The sequence below is a fragment of the Capricornis sumatraensis genome, chromosome 7 (assembly GCF_032405125.1).
Source record: "Capricornis sumatraensis isolate serow.1 chromosome 7, serow.2, whole genome shotgun sequence".
In the NCBI taxonomy this organism is placed as follows: domain Eukaryota; kingdom Metazoa; phylum Chordata; class Mammalia; order Artiodactyla; family Bovidae; genus Capricornis; species Capricornis sumatraensis.
Genome location: NC_091075.1, coordinates 15,895,668 through 15,923,471, shown reverse-complemented (window position 1 = coordinate 15,923,471; position 27,804 = coordinate 15,895,668). Strand labels below are relative to the sequence as shown.

The 27,804-nt window shown below is 41.8% G+C and overlaps 1 protein-coding gene across 1 annotated transcript in view; it reads left to right on the top strand.

Annotated features, from left to right (window-relative positions):
• The window catches only part of ALPK1 (alpha kinase 1), a 112,446-nt gene that overhangs the window by 67,129 nt on the left and 17,513 nt on the right, over window positions 1–27,804 (top strand). The window contains exons 7-8 of the mRNA XM_068975307.1: window positions 21,590–21,788; window positions 26,427–26,486. Coding sequence (XP_068831408.1) covers window positions 21,590–21,788; window positions 26,427–26,486 — 259 coding nt within the window. The remainder of the gene's footprint in view (window positions 1–21,589; window positions 21,789–26,426; window positions 26,487–27,804) is intronic.

The following is a 27,804-nucleotide window of genomic DNA, read 5'->3' as shown; positions in this document are numbered from 1 at the left end:
TGTTATTTCATCTCCATCGGTAATTTATATTCCAGTGCCATTGTACGGTGGGAAAAAGAGGGGGAACCTTTTTTGTTTTCTATCTAATTGTATATCGCCTGACACTTTGACCTGTATTATTAGTATTAGTCAGAAAAAGGATTTTCTCCCTCTCTTATTTAAAAATAAAATTTCAAGGGAAAGTAAGCGCTCCTTCAGCTCCTTTCACTCAAAACAATGTTTACACTCTGAGAGGGAAAGATGAAAAGCACAAGCAATTTTTTTCAAGTGTCCGAGAAGGGCATTTCAGTTTTTGAAAGAGAACAGTAAGGCCCTTATAAATATCATTCAGAAAAACCTTTGATGGATTTTTCAAAAAGTATTGAAAGCTTTTAGCATTAGCTTCTGTTTAGCTTGGTTTGGGTGGACACAGTAGAATTCTAACTAGTAAAACTGTCCTTACATATGAGATGCCAGGACATGAAGGCACTTACCTCCATATGATTGCCAACTTGTGTGATTTCTTCAGTAACTTGTACACTCCTGAAAAGGACAATTTCTACCTAATTTAGGGAAGATATGAAAAGAAAACTTCTGAAAGGGAGATTAAGGGCATGTTTGGATTTGTATATCAGTGGCATTTGGGAGAAGATGGGGTTGCCAGGCCAAAACTTGTTTCATAGACCACAGTTTTGAGCATTCCCTGCAAATTTGGGGGTCCTAATGCTGGGAGGGACTGCCCTCTCCCCAGCTCTACTTCTGTGGGGGAGGAAACCTGAATTTAGTCTGGCACCTTTGTAAGGAGACACACTGCAGTCTTCACAGGCTGGCTGATTACAAGGAGATGAAGCAGGCTCAGAATGAGGATTTTTTTTTCCATTTCCTTTTCAACTTTATGACCATGAAAATGGGTAATTTGATAACTTTCATCCAGCAGACATTTTTGGAAATATCTGTGCTACCTTGCAGTAATTTTAAGAGAGATTTTAAAAAAATGATTATTGGTTTTCTTGTGCTAATATGGTTGAAAAATGTTTGTGAATGGAGTTTGATAAATTTAGCTTTCAGGATATTTTTTAATAAGTCTCTTTAGATATTCTGGGTGCCTTTAAGTTGACATTTTAGATTTTGAACTACTTAAAATATTAAATGGTCAAGAATTAAAACATGAATAAATGTAAGAATTGCTCATTACGAGATTGCAGGGAAATATTTTTAAAAATCTAATTACTTTACAATATTGTATTGATTTTGTCATAAATTGACATGAATCCACCATGTAATTAATCCGCTAAAGTAATTAGCCTCCAATTAAAATAAATAAATTTATATTTTAAAAAAAATTCTAGTGTGAATAACCTGGGAGTAGAGAGGTGAAAAGCGGCCTTTAGCAAAAGATAACTAAAGTATGAATTTATTAGAAAATGAAATGTCAAGTCAAAGAAAGATATGAAGGGTATGAAGACGAGGTAAGAGGGTGAGATGCTTTCCATGGGAATAATAAAATTTCTTCCATGAATAAGTTCTGGGTTAAAAGATCATCTTAAAAATCATTTTTAAAGCATTTATTTCGGATAACAGTTTTCATAGTAATAATAGAGAACTCAACACCCATAGTAGATACGTTTGGGATTATTATTTGTTCAGCAACTGATTTTTCTCAAATGAGGTTTTCATCTTTAACTATCACCTTGGGACTTTAATAACTGAAATGTTCTTCATCAGGATGCAAAAAGCAAAGTGAATATAAACTGCATATTTGTTCATTCATTCAGTAAAACTTTATTGAGTGTTAACACATGCCAGGCATTGATATAGATCACCCAGAGTAATGTAAGAGAAATCGAAGACCTAATTTATGTTCTGGAAAAACTGCAAGAATGAAGAGATAGGGCAATGCTTTGTCAAAAGTCTGCTTATTGGAATGGTCCCTTCTATTTATTGAACACCAAATATGTGGCAGGTACTCAACACATGTTCTTCTAATCCTTACAAACTTGGCCCTATGATCTGCCCTACCTGTGAAAGGTAGATAGGAAGTGATGACGTTTTTCAGTCCCAAGCAGTATAAGCCATTGTGTAGTTCAGCAGTTGGAAGCTTTCCTTTGTTTCATAAACAGGAGAAGGGCTACTCCCTCAATCTGGATCCTGGAAAGGGGCAGAAGCGGAGCCTCAGAGTTGGAACCAAACTGCACCCAAATGTGAAATACAGACAACCACCAAAAACTTTATTATTATAGGTCCTGAAATCTGGGGGTTATCATACTTTTCCCAAGTGTTATGGGTTGATGTTTTCCCCATTAAAATACTTTGAAGTTCTAACTCTCAATGCTTCAGAAAGTGACTTTATTTGAAAATAGGGCCATTCAGTTCAGTTCAGTTCAGTTCAGTCGCTCAGTCATGTCCGACTCTTTGTGATCCCATTCACTGCCGCGTGCTGGGCTTCCCTGTCCATCACCAACTCCCGGAGCCGACTGAAACTCATGCCCATTGCGTCAGTGATGCCATCCAAACATCTCATCCTCTGTTGTCCCCTTCTTTTCCCACCTTCAATTTTTCCCAGCATCAGGGTCTTTTCCAATGAGTCAGTTCTTCATATCAGGTGGCCAAAGTATTGGAGCTTCAGCTTCAGCATCAGTCCTTCCAATGAATATTCAGGGCTGATTTCCTTGAGGATGGACTGGTTGGAGCTCCTTGCAGTCCAAGGGACTCTCAAGAGTCTTCTCCAACACTGCAATTCAAAAGCATCAATTCTCCAGCACTCAGCTTTCTTTATAGTCAACTCTCACATCCATACATGACTACTGGAAAAACCATAGCTGTAACTAGATGGACCTTTGTTGGCAAAGTAATGTCTCTGCTTTTTAATATACTGTCTAGGTTGGTCATAGCTTTTCTTCCAAGGAGAAAGCATCTTTTAATTTCATGGCTGCAGTCACCATCTGCAGTGATTTTGGGGTCCCTAAAATTAAAGTCTCTCACTGCTCCCGTTACAGATGTAATTTGTTCAGATAAGGTCATACTGGAGTAGGATGAGCCCTTAATTCAATCTGACTGGTGTCCTTATTGGAAGACAGCCATGTGAAGACACAAAGATGCAGAGAGAATGCCAGAGGCATTCTGTGATGGCAGAGGCAGAAGTTGAGGTTATGCAGCTACAGGCCAAGGAATACCAGGGATTTCTGACACCACCAGAAGCTAAGAGAAAGGCATGGAACCTTAGCAGAGCATAACCCTACTGACACTGATTTCAGACCTCCAACCTCCAAAACTTTGAAATAGCACATCTCTATGTTGTAAGCCACTCCATTTGTGGTACTTTGTTATGTTAGCCCCAGGAAACTAACACACCAAGTGAAAGCTGGCTTATGCACATGTAGAATATGAGGAAGCAAGAAAGCTCTCAAATGGTTTCAAGATTCTTAGCATGCCATCTTATGTCCCTACAGGAAGAAAGGTGAAATAAATCACAGTCAAGAACAGAATTTGTTCCAAAGAACAAAAATAGTTTCTACAAGAAAAAAAAATGTAGGTTCTAGTATCGACTGTATTATATCATCCCTAAACATGGGAGAAAGTAGATTGGAGAAAACATATCACAATACAACAGCCTGCTAAATATCTCTATTTGCATATTCCAGACAGCTCCACTCCAATAGGTCAAAACCTGAACTCCTCATCTTCCGGCTCCTTCTCCCTCCACCAATCACATTTTATCCTCCTCCAGTGGCCACATGTAATTAAATGTTACCACAAGCCACCCAGTCACCCAAATCAAGACAGGAATCATCTTTAACTCTATCTTCACCCTCAACTCTCGTACTCATTGGTTATCACAGCCTCCTGATTTCCCCTTAAATATCTCTCGAATGACATCTTCTTCAACCCTATTGCAGCTATTCTGGTTCAGATCCTATCATCTCTTTCCTAGATCATATCCAACTCCTCTCCCTATCCAGTCATGTCTCCTGTATTATAAGGATAGTAAGGTTATGCTGCAGAGAAAAAATCCAAACAGCTCCAAAACCTTAGGGGTTTAAAGTAAATAAAGACTTGTTCCTTGTTCTTCCTTAGTGTCCCTCTGAGGGAACATTGGGGGAAGCTCAGCCTTATGTCACTCTTCCTCAGGGACTCAGCTTCATGGAATGCCTATCATTTAAAATATTGCTGATTGCTATGGCAGGGGGAAGAAGAAATTGTGACTTGCATAGTGGCTCTTAAATATTTTCATACAGAAGTGGCCATTGGTCAAGATAAGCCATGTAGTCACGCCTCACTTCAAGGAGCCAGGGAAATACAACTGTACCACGTGCCCAGAAGGAGGAGACCCAGAAATAGATGGGTGGATAGTCCCCATTATTGCCACAGCTCCACAAGTTTTCTCTGCACTGTAACCTAAGCCATCTTTCTGATATAGCAATCTGACATTTTTTCTTGCTTAAATCTTTGGTGTGAGAGTGGAGGAATCTCAGTTAATTTAGAAATAATAAATGACATGTATACTTTACAAAAACACCTAAAACTAATCCTGAACAATAAAAGCTAAATAAATTTGAATGAACATTTTTATTAGAGTGGTAGATTACAAGCTAATTTTTTTATATTTCTTTAATTTCATAAAAGACATCTGTTACTGTTATTAAAAAAAAAAAAGGGAAGATGATTGAGAGAAAGAGAAAAGCCTCTGCTGTCCAGTTGTCCTCAAATCTAAATAGGATCAAATATTCAAAAACCTAAGTAAGGATAGTAAGGTAATGGTGCATCACTTCTCTGAGAGCAAAAGCAAGTACTGAACTCAGATTCTAATGGAAAAGCTAACATCATTAATTAAATGACATTGACCATGCATCTTTCCACTAATAAAGTGAGGATTCAAAATGCAGTGCTCTTGTTTCTGAATCTTTCCTTTTCCCATCTGATGGCCTGCTATGAGCTAAGTTCTCCTGTTAAGTCTTTGGAGATCATTTTAGCACATATGTGTGCATACACATACAGACACCTATGGAATATACATATATATATATCTCCATATAATTAATATTCATGAATACAAGTTATTTCTTTATTGAATGATAGAATACCAAAACTGGAGGGAAATTTTGTTGTTCAGTTGTGTCCAACTCTTTGCAACCCCATGAACTGTGGCCCTCCAGGGTTCCTATCCTTCACTATCTCCCATAGTATACTCAAACTCATGTTCATTGAGTCGGTGATGCCATCCAACGATCTCATCCTCTGCAGCCCCCTTCTCCTGCCCTTAGTCTTTCCCCAAATCAGGATATTTTCCATGAGTCGGTTCTTTACAACAGGTGGCCAAAGTATTGGAGCTTCAGCTTCAGCATCAGTCCTTCCAGTGAATATTCAGGGTAGGTTTCCTTTTGCATTGACTGGTTTGATCTCCTTGCTGTCCAAGGCACTCTCAAGAGTCTTCTTCAGCACCACAGTTTGTAAGCATCAATTCTTTGGCGTTCAGCCTTCTTTATGGTCCAGCTCTCACATCCATACTTGACTACTGGAAAATCCATAGCTTTGACTATATAGACCTTAGTTGGCAAAATGATGTTTCTGCTTTTTAAAACACTGTCTGGGTTTGTCATAGCTTTTCTTCCAGGGAGGGAAATTTAAAGGTCATCTATTTCAAGCCCATCATTTGATAGATGGGGAAATGAAACCCAGAGAGTGTAAGGAGTGACTTGCTGTAAGTTACACCACCTGTTAGTGGGAGCAGCAGGACCCAGCACCCAGGTTTCTGAGCCTGAGCCTGGCATGTCTTCCCTGAGTCTACACAGTTCCATTCTTCACACACGGCTGTTACGGGGCCAGGGCAGCCTTTTCCTCATGCATTCCTATTGCCTCAGCTGCCCTGTAACCTGCTCTCTTCCCTCTCTGTCAATGTGATTTCACTTTTTTACTCAGTGCAGGATTAAGACAGAAATCTTATAATTTTCAATGATCAACATTTAAAACTTTAGTTTCTTCTGCTGAACGTTATAGTTCTTCTTTTGAAAAGGAGCCAGACAAAAGGTTCAGATCCTTCAAAAATGAATTTCATTTAATACATAAAAATTAGGCACCAAGAGAATGAAACCTTCAGAGGATAAATATTAGTTCCAAGGCCTATGCAAATTCAAACTTTAAGATAGCATATGATTAAAATCACCAAGGATTTAAACCCTGCTCTAAAACTGTGCCAAAAAACTACCCCCTTTAATACGGTACTTTCAAGTTTCAATGGAAGATAAATTAAAATGGTGACTTGTCCTTAGAATTCTACCAATGAAACTTTGGTTGCCACAGAATCAGGCATGCAAGTTATCCCTTTGATGAGGACTAACCCTATGGCATGGATTTCATGTCTCCTCATAATGAGGCCCAAAAGCTGAGCCAAGTCGGTAGAGTTGATCAAACTAAGACAAGTGGGCAGAGCAATCCAGTTCAAAATGCAGAAAAATGAGCAGATTGAAGTGCTGGGCAGAAAGAAGAAAGTGATGACCTTCAGAAAATGATCAGTCCTAGGGATGTGCTTATCCTGTCCTGTCAGCAAGAAAGAATAACATCACCTCCTACATTTTATGTTAAGCAAATTAAGGAGGTTGAACAATTTATCTCTAAATATATATATATATATCTCCACATATCTGATGCTGTTTATATTAGTTGAACCACAGTGTTTTGTTGTATATCAACAAGCACCAAATACTGACAACCTCATGTGATTCTGTACGATATGCTTTTAACAACATATTAATTTGAGGACAACCCTGCAAATAGAACTGATTATGCCCATTTTTCTGATGAGACAGTTGGCTCAGAGAGCTTGAGAGATGTTCCCTTATCCACACTACAAAGTGTGGTTAAGCTGGGATGTGACCCTAAGCCTCCCCTCTGTGCCACCCCCCTCTGCCTGCCACCATCCCTTCATGATGTAGAATCACTTGCCTTGCTTATTAAAACAACTTGCTTCAGAGGCCAGAAACCAAAACCTTTTAAGCTCAACAAATTCAAAGATATTTGGAATTACTTCTTTCTCTTTTTGGATATATTTGTATAGAACAAAAGAAAAGTCTTTCACTATCTCATTGATTAATTCGTTCTGAATCAGTTGTTTTTAATTTTTTTTACTGATCATCAGTAAAAACTTTTGAGCAGGCACTCTAATACACATTTGTTTGTTTAATAAAGTATATGTGTGTGCTATGCATTCCTATGTTATATATTTCTATAGGATAGAAATTTAAGAAAAAAAACAATCAAATGAACATTTTAAAATAATTTTTTAAACTGAATTATTGGCACAAGAACCTTTCTGTTTGTATTAAAATTATAATGAAATATGATTAACTATTTTTTTTAAACTCAGCTTAGCACTGCCTGTTGAAGATATGGCTAGCACAGTTTATTTCAGTACTTAGTTCTAATGACTGTAATAGTTGAAAAAATTATGTCTCAAAGGTATGTTGATCCAAATAAAAGAGGTAGGCTGTGATTGCTAATTCACGCTACTCATATTTCAATCCACCCACCAATTATGAAAAATCATTTGTTGAAATTCAGCTAGCAAATTTCCACTTTCCTTAATGTCAATGGTGTGCTTCTGCAAGGTAATCAGAAGACATTACATTTTAACAAAGGATGTTGAAACTTATTCAAATTCTTCATTTGGAAGATTTTTAAACAGGTCGAAAGTTTCCCATTTGTATGAGTGCTTTTAATATAGATACTTTCTTTTAAAATCACAATGCTGAAAACACTTCCAGTATCATTATCTGAAAAATATTTTCAGAATATCTGTTGGATAACATACTGTTGTCAGCTACTTGTCATCACAGAAAGGCTAGTAAATTTGGAGCACCTGTGTGTTTCCATTAGCTGTTTCCACACCTCAGATAAAACTTATTGGCTGTGATACTACCAAAGTGGGCTTCCCAGGTGGTTCAGTGGTAAAGAATCCACCTACCAATACAGGAGCACAGAAGACACAGATTCGGTCCCTGGGTCGGGAAGATCTCCTGGAGGAAGAAATGGCAGCCCACTCCAGTATACTTGCCTGGAGAATCCCATGGACAGAGGAGCCCGGCAGGCTACAGTCCACGGGGTCGCAGAGAGTCAGACACGACTGAGCACACATACTGCCAAAACACAAAACTAGCACTTGTCTGTTTATAAAGCTATGATGGCCAAACTCTTTACATTTGACTATTGTTTAAAGAACTTTGCTTTGAGCTTTTTGCAGTCTTTCCCCCCTTATTATGAATTATTCTGAAGTGTCTTTGATTTGTGATAATATAAACTGCCAATCTATTTAACCAGGTATAACTGCAATATCAGAGAAGGCAATGGCACCCCACTCAAGTACTCTTGCCTGGAAAATCCCATAGATGGAGGAGCCTGGTAGGCTGCAGTCCATGAGGTCGCTAAGAGTCGGATGCGACTGAGCGACTTCACTTTCAGTTTTCACTTTCATGCATTGGAGAAGGAAATGGCAACCCACGCCAGTGTTCTTGCCTGGAGAATCCCAGGGACGGGGGAGCCTGGTGGGCTGCCATCTATGGGGTCGCATAGAATCGGACACGACTGAAGCGACTTAGCAGCAGCAGCAGCAACTGCAATACAATAAACTGAAAACAGTTCAGTGGGTGAGTCCTCATCATCAGCCCCTCCAAGATGAGGAATTCCTCTGTGCAGTTTGTCATGAGTCACCATTTGACATACAGGCAAAGGAAGGGGCTAGGGTCTACCCACTTTTTAAAATGTTATAGTAAAGCTTACTTTCTTTCTCATTGGTAAACTTTGGTGGAAACTTTTAAATTTTTCATTATATTTTGAGATATGAGGGACTGATTCCACACACCTACCATCAGTCCACTCTCAAAATAATGTTATTCATTGAGTATCTACTAAGTGCAAGGCACTTTACATATATTTTTCTTTAATTTTCTCAGTAATCTCTGTGGTTTTATTATCCTTATTCTATATATAACAGAATGAAATTTTAAAAATTAAGTAGCTTACTTAGTTTGGACAAAGAGGTGTAAAGCAAATAGTGCCTCAGCTCAATCCAAGCCCAGTATTTTTCACTTTCCCACAGCATCTCCCCCTAGTAACTGATTTGACTCTCTTCCTCCTGAGAATAGTCTCAAACTAACTTTTTTTCCATACACATGTACAATCCATCACATTTTGAAAGTATTACCAACTCAGTCCTGGAACTTTTTATATTTCTTCACCGTGTAAATACTGAAAGCAATATATGTTTCTTTCATGGTTACTGAAAACCTTCTATCATGTTAGGCATGAATTATTCCCACTGGCACTGTATATGAAATTGAAACCTCTGCGCCTCTGGAGTCATTGGCAAGTAGAATGTTAAAGGGGCATAGGAGTCAGACCTCTAACGCTCTTTCTCAGTAAGTCTCACATTTTATGATTTGTACACAGGACTACAGCAGCTTCTCATCATTCTTTGTGTAAGGCCAAGTCTTTGCTTAATGTGCTTAAAATGCACATAATTTAGACTTGCTTATGATTTTAGTGATTTATGGTTGAGATTCTAAATACTGCTCAAGGGACTGACTGAACCGGGATTACCTGTGTGTCTGTATATCTGTGTGTATCTGTGTGGGAATGTGCATTAGCTGGGGAGGGAGAGAAAGAATGAAGAAAAGTTTAGCTTGTAACATTTTTTTCCACAAGTTCTACTATCCAGAGATTCTGATTTAGTGAATAACCAATCATACTTTGTGAATAACTTCCTAGTAGTGAGATTTTTTAAAATGAGGTTTTATTGCAGCAAGGCTAACCTTTACTGTTAAAACATTGATTTCTGCTTTGCTTATATAAATGTGATTCTCTTGGATAATAAGATTCTAAAGTGACAAGTCAGTCTATTTGTTTTTTAATCATGCATAGCTCTTAAAATTGCAACAGGCATAATTAAGCTCTCAAACCTTTCAATGATAATTATTACCTTAAGAACAAATGAAAAGTCCTAGGGACAATGAGGTCCAAACAGTTCTCTTTGTACTCTGTATCTGCCACTATTCTAGTATGTGGTTTTGATAATAATGTCAATGACAGTCTTGATGAAATTAAGGTCATATAGGTAGGGATTAAGGAAGCTGACTTGGGCTGGACTGCCTGGGTTGGAGTCCTGGTGCTGCCTCATTAGCTTCGTCATCTTGGGCACCTTACCTAAACACTTGGCTTCCATTTTTCTACCTCTACAATGGTATAACTACTTTATAGATTGTTAGAGGATTAGTGAACGTATAACGTGGAAAATGCTTAGAATCGTGCCTGTTGTTTACTCGCTGAGTCATGTCTGGCTCTTTGCAACCACCTGGACTGTAGCACGCCAGCCTTCCCTGTCCTTCACCAACTCCCAGAGCTTGCTCAAACTCATGTCCATCGAGTCAGTGATGCCATCCAACCATCTCATCCTCTGTCGTCCCCTTCTCCTCTTGCCCTCAATCTTTCTCAGCATCAGGGTGTTTTCAAATGAGTCAGCTCTTCGCATCAGTTGGCCAAAGTATTGGAGTTTCAGCTTCAGCATGGTTGCAGGAAGGGGAAATCCCTTCCAGGGCCCGAGAGCGGACTCTTGTCTAACATTTGGAAATGAGTTGTCTGAGGAGACACACATGCTGACAAAGCAAGAGAGTTTTTGGAAAGGGCACCCAGCCAGAGAACAGCAGAATAAGGGGAGGCAAATTTCTAATAATGGCTGGAATTAAAGTGGTTGCTCTAGAGGAGGTGAAAAGTGGTCAGAGCTTGTGCGTATTTTAAAGGCAGGAACCAACTGTATAGCTGAGCTGTATAGCTCTGCTCAGTCCTCTGTGATGACCTAGAGTAGTGGGATGAGGGGGTGGGAGAAAGGCTCAAGAGGGAAGGGATGCATATATATATTTATAGCTGATTCGTGTTGTCGTACAGCAGAAACTAACACAACATTGAAAAGCAATCATACTCTAATTTTTTAATTAATTAACTTATTTTTTGGCTGTGCTGGGCTTTCTCTGCTGCAAATGGGGCTCCTTTGTAGTTGCGGCATGCAGGATTCTCGTGACGGCGTCTCTTGTTGCTGAGCATGCGCTCTAGGGTTCACGGGCCTCAGCAGTTGCGGTTCCCAGGCTCCAGAGCGCAGACTCAATAGCTGTGGTGCGCGGGCTTTGTTGCTCCGCAGCATGTGGGGTCTTCCCAGACCAGGGATCGAACCTGTGTCCCCTGCATTGACAGGCAGATTCTTAACCACTGAGTCACCAGGGAAGCCCTAGACTCCAAATTTTTTAATAAAAAAGTTTTTTAAAGGTGTAGCCAATATCATTTGCAGATGGATTCGATGTAAAGGATGAGAGAAGAGCCACCAGCAGAGTGAAAACTCTGAAGTTTTGTCCTCAGCAAATGAATGAGTGAGTTGTCATTAATGAAATGAAGAAGCAAGTACAGAAGAGAAATTAAAGTGTTCTGTCTTAAACATATTAAGTTTGAGATATGTAACTGACATCCACATCAGGCTATTTATTGCGTAGGCAATTTTGTATACTGCACAGCACTGCAGGAAAGAGACTCAGAAGAGGTTTTTTTTCCTTCTTTTTTAACTTAAATGTATTTATTTTTAATTGGAGGATAATTGCTTAACAATAGCATAGTATTTTAGTTTGGAGTTATCAACACGAGTCATATTTGAAGCCAGGGGACCGTCTAAATGAGTGTGTGCTAGAGAACGGAAGGACTGACTCCTTGGGCCGTCAACATGCAGAGGCTGGAAAAGGATGTGCCAGCAAAGTAGAGTGAGCAGTCAATGAAGGAGAAAGAAAACCAGGAGAGTGTGAAATGCCAGAAGTCACATGAATAAAAAAGGAAGGATTGATGGTCACAGCCAAATGCTTCTAGGAGTTTGAATAAGATGAGGATTAATAAACGATCATTGGATTTGGAGGTTGTTGGCAACCTTTAAAAGAATGGGTTCAGTGGAGTGTTGGGGAAGGTGAGAAAGCATGACAGTGAGTTTAGACAACTCTTTTGAGACTGTAAGGAGGGGCAGAGAAATGGGACAGGTGCTAGAAGGAGAATGCTGGGGATTGGCTATTTGTACCCTTACTTCCCACATTCATAGGCTGAAATCCTACCCTTCAAGGTGATGGTTTTGGAGGAGGTGCTTTGGGGAAGTGATTAGGCCTTGAGGACAGATTCCTCATGAATGGGATTAGTGCCCTTAAAAAGAGGTTCCAGAGAGACACAGAGAAAAGATGCCAGCTGTAAACCAGGAAGAAGGCCCTCACCCAACATCAGATCTGCTGGTTCCTTAATCCTGGACTTTCCAATCCCCAGAACTATGAGAAACAAGCTGCTATTGCTTATAAAATACCCAGTTTATGACATTATTGTTACATCATGCTGAAAGGACTAAGAGATATATGGTTAAGGAAGGACTTTTTAAGATGGAAGATACAATGTTTGTATGCCGTTGAGAATGATCCAGCAGAGATGAGGAAATGAATGATGCAGAAGTGAAGGGAAGTGTTTACAGCCATCATGTCCTAGAGTAAAGCAGGCAGGTTAGATTTGAGTATATAGCGGCAGTTGGTCTTAAACATGCCAGTAGAGTAGGGAGGACACATGAGTTACAACATAAGAGGGTTGGCAGATTTGGGAAAGAGAGTAAGGAAGGTCTCACCTCACTGACTATTATCTTAGTGAATTCAGAAGCCAGGTCATCAGTTGAGTAGAGGAGGTTAACGGGGCTGTGGCGGCTGTAGAGGAGAGCAAAGGTGTAAAAGCTGGATTGTCTGGCCATACTGAGGGCAAGCTTCAGGTTATGGTCATAAATTTAAAGTGTTACAGTTGTGTGTTTTTCTCCAGCCACACTCATTTGCTTGGGTGCAAGCCCAGGCTAGGCAGAGAATTAGATATAATTTGAAAATATGAAGCGACAATAAATAACATTCATCTTCTCCTGTGTTCAGAACCTACTGAAAGACAGAAGTAAAAGAGCAATCTTTATTATTCTAAAACAGGAGAACGTAGCTTTAGGTTTTTGGGCAAGTAGTTGGAAAAGTCTTCACACATCTTGCTGCTGCCAGGCCCCTTTCCTTTTTGTAGAACAGGGAGGAAGATTCGAAGAGAGGAAAGAAGGTCTGAGCCTGCTATGCCATTCCCATCAGAAAACTCACTCAACTCCCATCAGGGAGGAGGGAGTGAAGGGTGGGGAAAGAGGCTAAAGGTCAGGGACAGGTGGTTTCAAAGCTGGAATCATTGGAATCACCTGGGGATCGTTGGTATCACCTGGGCATTGTAAGGAGCAACTGATGCCTGGGCACACGTCCAGAGATTCTGATTTAACAGGCCAAGGGTGCCATCTGGGCATCTAGATTTTTAAAAAGCCTCCTTAGGCGATTCGAATATGAGGTCAACATTTTCCTTTAACAGTAAACATGGTAGAATTGCCAGACAAATATGGCGGAAGTAGAAAGTGGCAGAGAAGTCAAGAATGCTTATTAAAAAGCTGTTATGTTGATGCACCATGGAATTTAAAGAGGCAAATGAGGACATGAGGGACTGATGGCATAGCCAAACAAGCAAACAAAACAGTAGGGTTAGCAGACAGTGTGGATATCCCAAAAATGTTGCAGAATCACTGAAGTTCGGCTATCCAGGAAGAAAGCTGGGAGAATAGGAGATAAATCAGAAAATCAAATGGCAAGTTCTGACCATGAGAGTGACTAAGGCTGAGTGTAGAGCAAGCTCGCTGGAGATCAGGAGGCCAGCGAGACAGGGTAAGTCATGTGTGCTGGGTAAGCCATCAGTATGGACGCTGAAATCACCAAGAATGATGACGAGAGTCATTGTAGCCATAGCAACCTGGAATCCAGAAGACAGGTGCAGGTCCATGGTACGCGGGGGCCTTGAGCTTCACCAGGATCCTGGTGGATCTATTCTGATATTGCTTTTTCTTTCAACAGACAACCCAATTCCATTCACAGTAGATGTGTGGGAGGGAGGGTAAGAAAGCAGGGATAGATGACCCAAAATATTATCTTCAAGTATTGGGATCAAGAAAAAGGTTATATCAATAACTATTTTTTGAAAGTGCTTGAGTCTGCATGTTCCACTGGTAAAATGAAGGCAAGATTGATGAAATATTAATAAGCCTTGAGCATAAACAGTAGGAAAGTTCAGGTTTTTTTCCCCTCCTCCTCCTCATGGTTCAGTGGGTGGACAAACGTGGAGCATTTGTGCTTGGTCTTCCCTTGACCTTGAGGAGTCCAGTTGGGTCGGTTGACTCTTACTCTGCTTTACTGTTGACACATAACTGTGTAGGCGTCAATCACTTTTCATTTGTTTATTCTGCTAATTCCTCACCTCAGGACATTTCCCCCTCTCCCTTTCCCCTGCCTTTTTCCTATCTCCCAATTTGCCATGCAGCAATAATTTCCCTTTACACTGCGCCTGCCAATTGCAATGCCAGATGGCTTTGGTTCTGAGTCCCCTCACCCAGCCCCCCTTGAGAACAGCTGCCATTGTCATTGCTGTGAACACATCACGGCTTTGAACCCATAGCTGGGACCCAAACTTGATGCTCAGCATTGGGAGGGGCTAGCGTTAATGCAAGGAACTATGAAAACAGCACACACTTTTCCTTGCTGCTGTTCAGCAAAAGCCCTTGGAACAGGCTCTTTAGCATTTTTTCAATCATCTGTGTATTGAAATCTCATTGTGGAATTTAATTCCTTTACCACCTGACTCAGCTTCCTCGCCATGAAGTTCCCTTTGTACCACAAACTCAATTAGAACCCCATATTTCCCATCCTGAAAACAGATGCAAAAAAATGTAGGGTGTGTGTGTGTGCACATTTGCAAGCCTATCTTTAGAAATCCAGCATACACACTGCCTTATCTGTGTCCATATATTTTCATTTAAACAGGTTCACTCAACAAGAAAAACACAATTTAGTGACTAGTTGAACAAGCTTTCCCTTAAGTCAGCCTCTGAGCAAAGATAAAGGAACAGAATTCCTTTTTTAAAAAAATCTTGAGTTATGCTATATTGGTTCCATCACTAAAATTCTGTTACTGTGACACCATCTTAAAAGATTTTATTTTTGAGTCCTCTGTGATGGCAGGTCCGTTGTGGGCCTAAAAACCCAAACAAAAAGAACCCTGAATCAAATACCATGTAGACCAATATGCATTTCAAAGGCACTGCCACGTAGCCAGTGGGTTAGGGTTTTTGTGTTGTTTTCTTTTTTTTTTTCTTTTTTGGGGAGTGGGGGAGGGAAAGGGACTCTCTTTCATGTTAATCTAATTGTGCATAACCCAGGCACAGTTTGCCATGTAGGGAAACTTTCTCTTTCCCTACCACACACCCGGGGCCTCCTTTCATTCCTCCCCTTCTGAAGTCAGAGTGCTCCCCGGGCAGACACTTGGGGGAGATTCCCAGGATGGTGATGTATTCGGCTTTGCTGCTGAGGAATTTACTATCCCCTCACTTGGCAGCAAATGAAAGTGGGTATTAATTTCTCAGAGTGCTGGTAGAAACACGAGAGCGGGACTGCAAGCATGATACCCACCCAAATCTGTATGTGACGCACAGCAGGCCGCCGTTTCAAAGGAGGGAGAGGAAAGACAATGACAAGAAAGAAAAGATTCTCCGGAGTTGACTTTCTCTGCATTTTGCGTCGTTAGGTTTTGGAGAGAGATGCGAGAGGTTCGGGCCCTGAGCGGAGTTAAATTATGCAGCTGTGGGGACGCCAGGCCCTCCAGAATAGGATGGTTCGTTTAGATTTTCCACAATGCTATTGAAGTGCTTATTTTCCTCCTGAAGAGACACAAACAGATGCAAACTTCTGTAAACACTTTAGAAATGAATTCAGAGAGTTTGGCCTCTCAGCAGTGCTCAATAGCTGACAGAAAAATGTCTAATTAGTGCAAGTGGAAATAATAGGGCCACTTGGATTCCTTCCATCCTCCTCCGAGTCTACTTCTCCAAGGAACTCAAAGGGCCTTTGTCTGGCAGGTCACCCTCTCTCAGGCTTTTGTGCTCCAAACTATTAAGAGTAGAAGGGGGAAAAACAGATGAGGCAATGTTCTCTGCTCAAATATATGGCGTGTTCACGTGGGATGCAGAAGAGGGTGTTTGCAACATCCTTTTCAGGTGCTCGGGAGGGATTCCTCCATTGGCCACAGCCAAAAGCAGCTCGCACGTGCATGCTGAGAAAGCTGCCTTTCAAGCACCAGCTTCCCTTCGCCAACTGCCATGAAGCCTGCTCATTTTCCTTTTCTTTCTTTTCTCAGTTTCTAGTAACATCACTCCTTAGACAGGGCAAAGAGAAGAGAGAAATTAAATGAGAGGCTCTGCCATTTTCTGAGATAAACGTTAGAGATGTTATAGGAATCATCTGTTACTTCCTTCTTGCTCTCTTGAAAATTCCACTGACATTTATTGTAGGAGTCTATCTTCGCTTGGTGCTATTTTGTCATACAGGGAAATGGGAGCAAAGGAACTAAGTTCTTGTGCCTGTTTTGTTCCCCTTCATTTATTAAGCACCCATAATGTGCCAGGCTCTGTGCTGAACAATTGACCCACATTTCTTCTAATTCTCAAACAGCACTAAAAATCGATATTATCCACATGTCACAGAGGAGGAAACAGAGAGGCTAAGTAACTTGCCATGGCAAATGAACGGAAGACCTTGGACACAATCCAGATATTTACGGTTTCATCTCAGACATTTTTTATCCCTAGAAGTGGATTTGGATGGTTTTTGTATCTCTGAGGTCCCTTCAGTTCAGTTCAGTTCAGTTCAGTCGCTCAGTCGTATCTGACTCTTTGCGACCCCATGAATCGCAGCACGCCAGGCCTCCCTGTCCATCACCAACTCCTGGAGTTCACTCAGACTCACGTCCATCGAGTCCGTGATGCCATCCAGCCATCTCATCCTCGGTCGTCCCCTTCTCCTCCTGCCCCCAGTCCCTCCCAGCATCAGAGTCTTTTCCAATGAGTCAACTCTTCACATGATGTGGCCAAAGTACTGGAGTTTCAGCTTTAGCATCATTCCTTCCAAAGAAATCCCAGGGCTGATCTCCTTCAGAATGGACTGGTTGGATCTCCTTGCAGTCCAAGGGACTCTCAAGAGTCTTCTCCAACACCACACTTCAAAAGCATCAATTCTTCGGCGCTCAGCCTTCTTCACAGTCCAACTCTCACATCCATACATGACCACTGGAAAAACCATAGCCTTCACTAGACGGACCTTAGTCGGCAAAGTCATGTCTCTGCTTTTGAATATGCTGTCTAGGTTGGTCATAACTTTTCTTCCAAGGAGTAAGCATCTTTTAATGTCATGGCTGCAGTCACCATCTGCAGTGATTTGGTAGCACCAAAAAATAAAAGTCTGACACTGTTTCCACTGTTTCCCCATCTATTTCCCATGAAGTGATGACATACCTTAGAAGAGTCAAATTCATAGAAACAGAAAGTAAAAGGGAGGTTACCTGGAGCTAGGGAGAAGGGAGAAAGGGTTTATTGAATGTGTATTGAGTTTCATATTTGCAAGATAAAAAGTTCTGAAGATCTAATTTACAACAATATGAATACACTTAACACTACTGAATGCCATACTTAAAAAAAGCGAAGACAGTAAACTTTATGTTCTGTGCTTTTCTACCACAACAGAAAAGGGGGGAAAAAATGATAGAGACTTGAGTTCCTTCCTGCCTGACCCTGACCCTTTTGACTTTGTAACTTTGGAAAGTCGACCTCGCAGTCTCCGTTTCCTTACCTTACTTAGATTTTGTAGTTACTATAAATATAAATGAAATCACGTGTGTGAACATCTTTCATAAACTATATGGTACTACAAAGATGGAAACCATTATTGTCAAGGAGGAAAGGGAGGAGAATCAGCCCTGGAGAACAGACCTGCCTCTAAACATTGCATCCCACATAGGTACTCTTACCCAGAAAACTGAAGCGAGACCCCTATGAGAATGAAGAGCAGAACTAAACACCAGGCATGCACCTCAAAGAGAAGGGGCTCACTGTGGCTTGCTGAGTACCCTCCATAGGGTCATGAGCGGGGTGACAGGAACAGAGTTGCTGTTTCAAAGAACGGTTTAAGAGAGCCTGGCCATGGCAGACGCTACACATTCTGCAGATAGCAGCTGACGTTGCAAACCAAAGGGCCGTGTTGTGCACCTAGCGTCGAGAGGACTCTTGATCAGAGACTCCATGTTAAACAGAGCTGGGCGTAGATAAAGTCAGCAAGTTCCTTTTCTATCTTTAAATTTACGTTTTACAAATGTCAAATGACTGCCTTGTTCTCATTTGAAAACTCGTGTTTTCAGATTAATGGTTTACTTGACAATCCTCAATAGAAGTTTTGAGCATTTCAGTTTTAGTTAGGCGTTTTTGGTTGAGTTAAACAGAGGCTCACACAAGGAAATTCATAGAACAGGGTGTACATTATTATGAACATACACATGGGATGATAAAGGAAGCCTGTAACTCTAATAATAGCGTTGGTGAAAACGTGGATCTGGATTCACAGTCACGCGGGTGTTATACATAAACGTAGCTTAGCGAAACTCTACTCTCTGCTTCTTCCTCTCCTGCAGCAACGGGAAAATTCTGTGTTTCTTAGTTTAGACTGATAAATTCATTTTTCAATCCAGGCCACAGAGTCATGGCCTAGGTATGAAGTAGGTACTCTTAGGTTAGCCTTCAGCTGGTGGTAAGATGGGAAGAGGGGATCAAGGTCAACAAAAAACGTTGCTGCTTCAAAGGCAGGAGCTGTGAGCAGAGCAGTTTCCTTTAGAAAGGGTTATGGTGTGTTAGGCGGACTTCCCAGATGGCACTCATGATAAAGAACCCGCCTGCCTATGCAGGAGACCTAAAGAGATGTAGGTTCGATCCCTAGGTAGGAAAGATCCCCTGGATGAGGGCACTCTAGTATTCTTGCCTGGAGAATCCCTTGGACACAACGAGTCACAAAGCTTTCGGACACGACTGAAGCAACTTAGCACACAGCACACAGCACACATGGTGTGTCAGGTAATGATTAACATTGGGGTCTTTGGGCAGATCCAATAAATAACACCTCTCTTACCCTCCTAGAGCAAACTAAGAAATAAAACAAAAGAGTTAGGGAGACAAGAGATTAAATATTACCTTTAATTCTGACAAAGGCTAACTTGGATACAGCTAGGTTTTAGGGCAAGGGGTTCTGCTAGATGAACCCCAGAATTATGTTGACTTCCCTATTCAGTCACAGAAATTACTGAGCCAAGCAGAACACCCCATAAGGGGTGGTTTTCTAGATAAGGCATGACATAGAAGAGCAGAGAAGAATCCCTATTTCCTTTAGACACTCTGATCCCAAAAGAAAAAATTGAGGAGCTAAGCAATGCATGCCCAGTTTCTTCCCAAGTTTACCAATCAAAATCGTCCACCTCTCCTGGGGCAGATAAGTAGAAAGAGGCCAGGAGTGCTGCAGTAACTGAGCTCCCTGAACATGGAAGGAAACAGCAAAAGGAGAGAAGAGATATTCCCCCTAACAATTGGTATTACTATTAATATCACAATTTCAATAGTGATCAACTAAGAACAAAAGGACAAATACCAGAGCACATTATCACTTTTTAAACTTAAAAAACACAGTAATAGGTTAAAAGCCTTAATGAGAATGCATTAGTTTGAAAAGAGAAGGATTATTGCGGTGGTTCTTAGTAGCAAGGTATAAATGAAAAGAAATATTGAGTTGGCCAAAACATTCATTTGGGTTTTTCATAAGATATTCTGGAGAAATCCAAATGAACTTTTTTGGTCAACCCAGTAGGATTTTAGGAGTCAGAATGGGAGGAATAATTCAATTGGATGATTAAAATACTGATTTTGACAAGTAAATAGAATCTGTCTCTTAGGATTTTTGGTGATGATTAAATAAATTAATACATATAAAGTTCTTAGCACTGTGCCTGGTACCTAGTTTTGCCCAATAAATGTTAGTACTTATGTGATGAGGAAAGCAGTGTTTGTACAAAAAGATTGTGGTAGGAAAATGGCAATGCTTATAATGCTTTCTAGGCTTCATATGTGAACTGACAAGCCCAGAAAACATTCTACTTGGTTTAGCAAATGGGTGGTAAATTCATTTATGTTATCAGCTGTGTGACTTTTAATGTCTTTAGTATAATACCTTAGGCTTCCGTGATATCTCAGTTGGTAAGGAATCTGGTGGAATCTGGCTGAATCTGACTGAATCTGAAGGGACAGGCTACCCACTCCAGTATTCTTGGGCTTCCCCTGTGGTTCAGCTGGTAAAGAATCTTCCTGCAGTGAGGGAGACCTGGGTTGGATCCCTGGGTTGGGAAGATCCCCTGGAGAAGGGAAAGGCTACCCACTCCAGTATTCTGGCCTGGAGAATTCCGTGGACTGTAAGGTCCATGGGGTTGCAAAGAGTTGGACATGACTGAGCAACTTTCACTCACAGTATAATACCTTAAAAGCCCTAAATATGGTGTTTTTCCATAAAAGTTTGCCTCATTTAAATCTCTATTTCTCACTCTTTGTTATACTTTCATGTCTGAAAGTACATTCAGACATTCTTTTCTTATTTTATTCATTAACTACACATGATCATATAAATATAAAATATTACCTAGAATTCTGTTTTTATTAATTAAAATGTAGGTAATAAATGAAGCAGGGTGTTATGAACTGATGTGGAAAGCTATTCTAGATGTTATGATGACTGAAGAAACCGAGTAACACAACAGTATGTCTAGTGTAATTTCATTTAGGACGGAAAGGAAGGAAAAGAAAGGGAGAGAAAAAAGAGAAGGAAGAAAAAGAGAGTAAAGGAGAAAGAGAGGAAGAAAGGCACTGCAAGGAATCAATTAATGTCTAAATATACATAAAAGGGTTCGGAGAAAGCGATGGCACCCCACTCCAGTACTTTTGCCTGGAAAATCCCATGGACAGAGGAGCCTGGTGGGCTGCAGTCCATGGGGTCGCACAGAGTCAGACACGACTGAGCGACTTCACTTTCACTTTTCCCTTTCATGCATTGGAGAAGGAAATGGCAATCCACTCCAGTGTTCTTGCCTGGAGAATCCCAGGGACGGGGGAGCCTGGTGGGCTGCCATCTATGGGGTCGCACAGAGTCGGACACGACTGGAGCGACTTAGCAGCAATAGCAGCATACATAAAAGGGTAGAGGAAGTTCTGGAAAGATCTCTGTGAAACCATTATCAGAAAGAACAAGAATGAAATTGGTGGGAGGAAGGGAGAAAATAAGGTAGGGAATCAGGAAACAAAGGGGCACATTTAGTTTTGACTTGGTATTGTTTGGACTTTTAATAGGATATATGCATTTTATCACCTGTATAATTTTAGAAATGGAATAGGGAAAATGGAATAAAAAATATTTAATCCCACAAATGAACTGGGATGACGACGACGATCATGACTGTCTTTTGGTTCAGTCCCCTAGCTCTAGGTTTCGTTGTTCTTTTGATCACAATACCAAGACGACTAGCCTGGTCCCAAGGCTGCTCTCTTTTCTGCGGGCGCTCTTTCGGTCCTGTTGATGGTGTCTGGTGGATGTTCCCCCAGGCGTGCCTGAAAGCCTCCATCCTCGCCCGGGACTGCGCCACGGCCGCCGCCATCGTGTTCCTGAGCGACCGTCTCCTGTACGGGCTCGACGTCTCGGGCCAGCTGCTGCAGGTCGCCAAAGCGCTGCACAGGCTGCAGCCCGCGACGCCCATCGCCCCGCAGGTGGTCATCCGCCAGGCCCGAATCTCGATGCATACAGGTAGGCTTCCTCCGGCGGGCCCCCCTTGTCCCGGAGGCGGCCCGTCCGAGGCTCGTCTGCCCTCGGGGCTCGTCTGCCCTCGGGGCTCTTTGACTTCCGCGGGGCCGACGGGAACCGCGGCCCGCCGGCCTCCCTCTGCAGCCTCCCGCGCTCCCGCCGGCCGGCCTGCCGCGGCGCCCTTCCACCCGCCTCTTGCCAGCACAAAGGCCCTGGCATAAAGGGTTTCAGAGCCAAAAGCAATAGAGAAAATTGTGAAAGGGGGTGGAAAATACTAATTGGAGCTTTTGTCGTCTAACAAATCTGTCCCGCTGCTTTCAAACAGGGGTATCTGAATTGCTGTACTTCTGACCAAGAGCCTTTAAAAAGCAGATTAGAATTCTACTATTTTCTCTTAGCTCTCCTGTCTCCTTTCTGTAGGGCCACTTGACTATGCTAACAATAGAGCTGACAAACCCACTGAAGTAATTTGTGATTTTTTTTCCATCACTAGGAGCACCGGTACAGTACCTGATTAGGCCTTAAAGTATCTTTTTTTTTTCTTTCTGTCACTTTGAATGAAATGAAAAATGAGGCTGACATTCTAACTGAGGCTGTAATGTAGAGGAGGGCTGGTGGGGGTAGGGGCCTGCTCTGTGTTACAGCAAAGTTCACTTCCATAGAATTCTTGAATTATTTAAATTACTGATAACCATAAGGTTTCCAAGAGTGAAAACGTAAAGGACAAAACGAGAATGCAAGTTGCCTCTCTCAGAAACAGAACTGGCTCATTTTAAAAACTGGGTTTAGCTATTGCTATTGTTTTAATAACTCTGTACTTGAAAAGGTTAAAATATCTTTTAACTACTTCATTTCCTTTGAAAAGGAACTGTACTGACTATACTGAATGAGACAGTTGCTGAATACAGAGAGGGGCAGAGATAAAAGGACAGAGAAATGGGCTTGTGGAGGCTAACTTTTCAAAAGCCCAAGCTCATTCACTCTCAAGTTCTTGCAGCTGTGTGTAAATTGTACCCAGGTTGTCTTATAGAGTTTTCTAAAGTAACTACATCAACACAGTTGAACTTAGGAAATAAAAAGTGTTACTTCAAATATCCATAATTGGGGACATTTTTATAATGTTTGGGGTTTATCATCTTTAAAGTATGAGAGAAACCTAACCACTAATGTTCCTCCTGACAGCATCAGATGGAATGATGTGTCAGCAGAACGTTCTCTGGTGAGGGGGCGGTGGCACCGAAAAATGAGGGCTGGGTGTGGGCAGGCAGTGTCCTAATGTTTGTTCTCAGTAAATAGAACTTGGAACAGAGGGCATGTCTTATAATACACTGATTTGCTGTAGTGCGACATGTTAATCAAGGTCAAGTTGGTAGGCAGGCGTGTTGATAGCTTTACTTGACACAAGCAAATAATCTTTTCACTTATTTGGTTGGTTGGTTGTCTCTCACATCTCTAACCGAGGTAGTATCGAGTTTTTCTCCTGATGATGGGTTAAGCCTTGCTACCATCATGAGCAGTACACTTCTCTGCCCACATATCATACGTCTAAGGTAAAAGTCCTAGATCTTATTCTCCAACAGTTGGAGTTGTCATTTCCTCAAAGATAGTACCAGAGGTGCCGCAAGAAGACAAACTCAGCCTCAGGATTAGGTGCTTACTTGTGAACATCTGCCCCCAAACATCCCTTGAGCCTCTGCCTACCCTGGGTTTCCCAGAGGGAGAGGGGGGCTTAGAGCAGGGGTGGTGTCCTGGAAAGCAGAGACGGCACGGGGGAAGGGCGTCTCAGTCCCCAGCATTTGGGAAATGATGATGGAGCAGAAGTGCGTGTGATACTATAAGGGTAAGGAAAAGGAACGAAAATAATGCGAGAGGACAGCACAGTCTTCTTGTTTTGCCCTTTGACCTAGCCTTCCTGGTACCCACTCAAAACACATTCCAAAGGTCTGAGTATTCAACATCATGAGATTTCAGAGGCAAAAGAGGATGCCCTGGGCCTGCTCAGCTCACTCTTGCCTGAAATTAGATAAAACCTTTCAAGCCACAATTAGAAATATAGATTCAGACTTACAGTTCCATCAACATGGAGAAGGCGGAATCTTCTCCCATTACATAAATATAGTAAATTCAATGTTTTTAAATGCATGAAAGATAGATGTTCAAAGTCAGAATAGTAGATTACTGCTCCTGACACTATAGCCAAAGGGATTTACACTTGGATACAGTCTAAGAGAAGGGATTGCTGCCTTAATTCCTGTGCAGGGACAGGGCCTTGGGCTTCATGGGGTGCAATATTTGCATAAAGCTGGAATTCTTAAAAGTCTGCACAGCTATGAAATGGGACTGAACAGCTCTACCAACCCAACTAGAGAAGTGGGGGAGGGAAGCCTGCTCTCTGCCCAAGCTCTGAGATGGTAGCCAAATATATACATATATTTTGTTGTTATTGTTCAGTCACCCAGTCGTTCCCGACTCTTTGTGACCCCATGGACTGCAGCACTCCAGGCCTCCCTGTCCCTCACCATCTCCTGGAGCTTGCCCAAGTTCAGGTTCATTGCATTGATGATGCCGTCCAGCCATCTCATCCTCTGATGCCCTCTTCTTCTCCTGCCCTCAATTTTTCCCAGCATCAGAGACTTTTCTAATGAGTTGTCTGTTTGTATCAGATGATCAAAATACTGGAACTTCAGCTTTAGCATCAGTCCTTCCAGTGAATATTTAAGGTTGATCTCCCTTAAGATAGACTTCTTTGATCTCCTTGCTGTCCAAGGGACTTTCAGGAGTCTTCTCCAGCACCACAGTTCAAGGGCATCAGTTCTTTGGTGCTCTACCTTCTTTATGTCCAGCTCTCACAACCGTACCTGACTACTGGGAAGACCACAGCCTTGACTATATGGACCTTTGTCAGCAGAGTAATGTCTCTGCTTTTCAACATGCTGGCTAGGTTTGTCATCGTTTTTCCTGCCAAGAAGCAATTGTCTTCTTATTTCATGGCTGCAGTCCTTGTCCACAGTAATTTTGGAGCCTGAGAAGAGGAAATCTGTCACTGCTTCCGCTGTTTCCCCTTCTATTTGCCATGGAATAATATATGTATATATCCATCCAAAAAGAAATAGCAGCAAGTCTATGCCAGGGGTCCATGTGGAGTCTGAATTTAACCACAATTACCCCAGCAAGTAATTAAGAGAAAACTAATTCAGTACTGAAATTTCTGGGGCCTAGCAGATCAAGTACAAACCTATGCTCCAGAGAAACATCCACGCTCCAGAGGTGTCTCTCAATGTCCCGACCAGAAAGGTACACAGTGTCACTTCTGCTGCGTCCTCTGTCCACAGTAGGTCACAGGGCCACTTCAGGCTCAGGGGAAGGAAAATAGATTCTAGATTCCACTTCTTGTTGGAGGAGTGGCAGGGTCACACTGCAAAAGAACATGTGGGTCAGAAGAGATTGTTGTGACCGCCTGTGGAACACACTCTGCCACAATCAGGTATATGGCTGTGTGTGCACTTTGAAATAGGGTGGTCCAGGAAGGCCTTATGAGACAGTGAAGTGACATCTGAGCAAAGACCTAAAGGAGAAGGGAGCAAGCTTTGTAGATATCTGAGATAGAAGCATTCCAAACTAAAATAATTGTAAATACAAAGACCCTGACATGGGAACAAGCCTCATAGGTTCAAGGAATAGTCAGGAAGCCACTACCACCAAAGTAGGAATGAGGATGAGGGAAAGAATGGTAGAGATGAGGTCAAAGAAGTCCCAGAGGCCAGACCATGTAGGGCTTAGAGGGACCTGGAAGCAGAAATGGACAAAAGGATAAATGATTGAGATTCCTACTTAGATTCATAGATTAGGCCTATGAATTAGGTTAGGCCTATGAAACAGTCATTCATAGGTTAGGCTCCTCCTATGTGGTGTTGATGAAGTCAGTGAAAAGTTTACAAAGAACTTCTCTGCCAACCCCCTAAAAAATTCCTTCCTGATCATTCTATTGTGGTCTAGTCGCTAAGCTGTGTCTAACTCTTTGCGACTCCATGGACTGTAGCACACCAGGCTCGTCTGTCCGTGGGGTTTCCCAGGCAAGAAGACTGGAGTGGGTTTTTTGTCTCCTTCTCCAGGGGATCTTCCTGACCCAGAGATTGAACCTGGGTCTCCTACATTGCGGGCCGTCTCCCGCATTGCAGGCGGATTCTTTACCAATTGAGCCAGCAGGGAAGCCCTGATAATTCTGTAAATAGTCCTGTTCACTTCACAGGCAACTCAACCCTACTTTTGGAGTAGAGTCCTGGCATAGTTTTCACAAGAAGGAGATGCAGCCTCTGAGAAAGGTTTGCCTATACTTCTCAAGCCTTACTCTGTATGAATGGATTGTTTATTCATATAAACGAATACATGTGTATACATATACACATGTGTATATACATGTGAATCTAATTGCAGTTTCAGTTACTACATAACTTCCCATCTTACCACTTCCTGAAAACCGCATCTTCTTTTTCACTTCTGTGTGGGATGTAGTTACTGATTTTAAAGTTTAATATAGGATGTTTCCCTGTTATAATGTGTTAACCTTAGAGCATGAACAGCAGTAGTATTTAAAGCACGTGTTCAGAACTAATTATGTGGCATTTGGTTGCTTCTTTTCAGGGAAACTTTTAAAAGCAGAGTATATCCTGAGCAGTCTAATAAGCAACAATGGAGCAACGGGTAAGGTGCTGTCATATCGTCACCATAACCTTCATGCACTGTCCCTACCAGAATTCCAGTTCAGAAACAACTCAGTGACCTCACAGTTACTGTGCACTGGATATTCCCGAACTCCCCGGAACTGGCTCTGCCCCAGTGAAAGAAGTGGCTTTGGTCGAGCAGTTTACTTCTCTATGTTTCCATTTTCTCATATCAAAAATGAAAACAAAACAACCAAGTCTTCTAATATTGCCCTGCTTTATTGTGGAGGGTGCTACCTAATCAGCATTCGTTGTGAAAGTAGGTAACTCCCTGGGCTTCAGAAAAGGCTCAGCTGAAGCTTTGTAAAGAATTATGAATGAAAATTGAGCCTGTAAGTTCAGGAGAATACACTTACAGCTTTATGTATTTAAGTGATCTGAAAAATAAACTGTGTTTGGCTACAGAGAAAATGTAATAAAAACGTATTTTGAAATGGATTTCTTAGAATATTTAATCATACATGAAAGGAAGTCCTAATAGTTGAGTAACAAGTAATTTAAGCCTCAGATATCTTGTCTGAATTTCTAGGCATTCAACAAGTGTCCCAACAAGTTGAACACAATGCCCACCCAACTTTTTTTATCCCTGTTTTTTGGCTGTGCCACGCACGGCATGTGGGATCTTAGTTCCTGGACCAGGGATTGAACCTATGCCCCCTGCGATGGAAGTTCAGTGTCTTAACCACTGAAGCTAGGGAGGTCCCCTAGCTGACTTTTAAGCTCAATATACTTGGATATAAGGTCCCAAACTCCTTGAAACTTGTAGACATTTCCAGTGGGAAGCCAAATGGACGTAAAAATATTGACCATATAAAGCCACCATCACTAACCTACAACATGCATCTTTTCCCATCTTCTGCACTCCCCAACACACACACACATGTAGATTAAAAGCCAGGGAGAAGGTAATGGGGTCAGTGTGGTAGAGAACAGTGAGAGATTATGATAAAAAGCCTGACTATTTTTGATGTTTGGCCACTGGGCAGTTATCAGGCCCCAGCTTCTTCCCCTTGTGCCCCACATCTGGACAGGCTGAGTTTTTTTTTAAGCTCATCTATCAGTAAACCTTGGCCTAGCTTGTGGGAACCTTTACCCCAGCCCCACACCCTAATCAAAATAAAAAGAGAAGCTACCCACCACTCCCTTCACTTAAGTCAAACGGACCAGCTTAGGTGCCTTCCCTGCCCTCCTCAGAAAGGCTCATTATGTGAGCACTAAATCTTTTCATATCCCCTCGGTGCATGTGTGCAATCATCAGTTTCAACATCCAAACCAATTTTGGGTGAATGGGATGGATC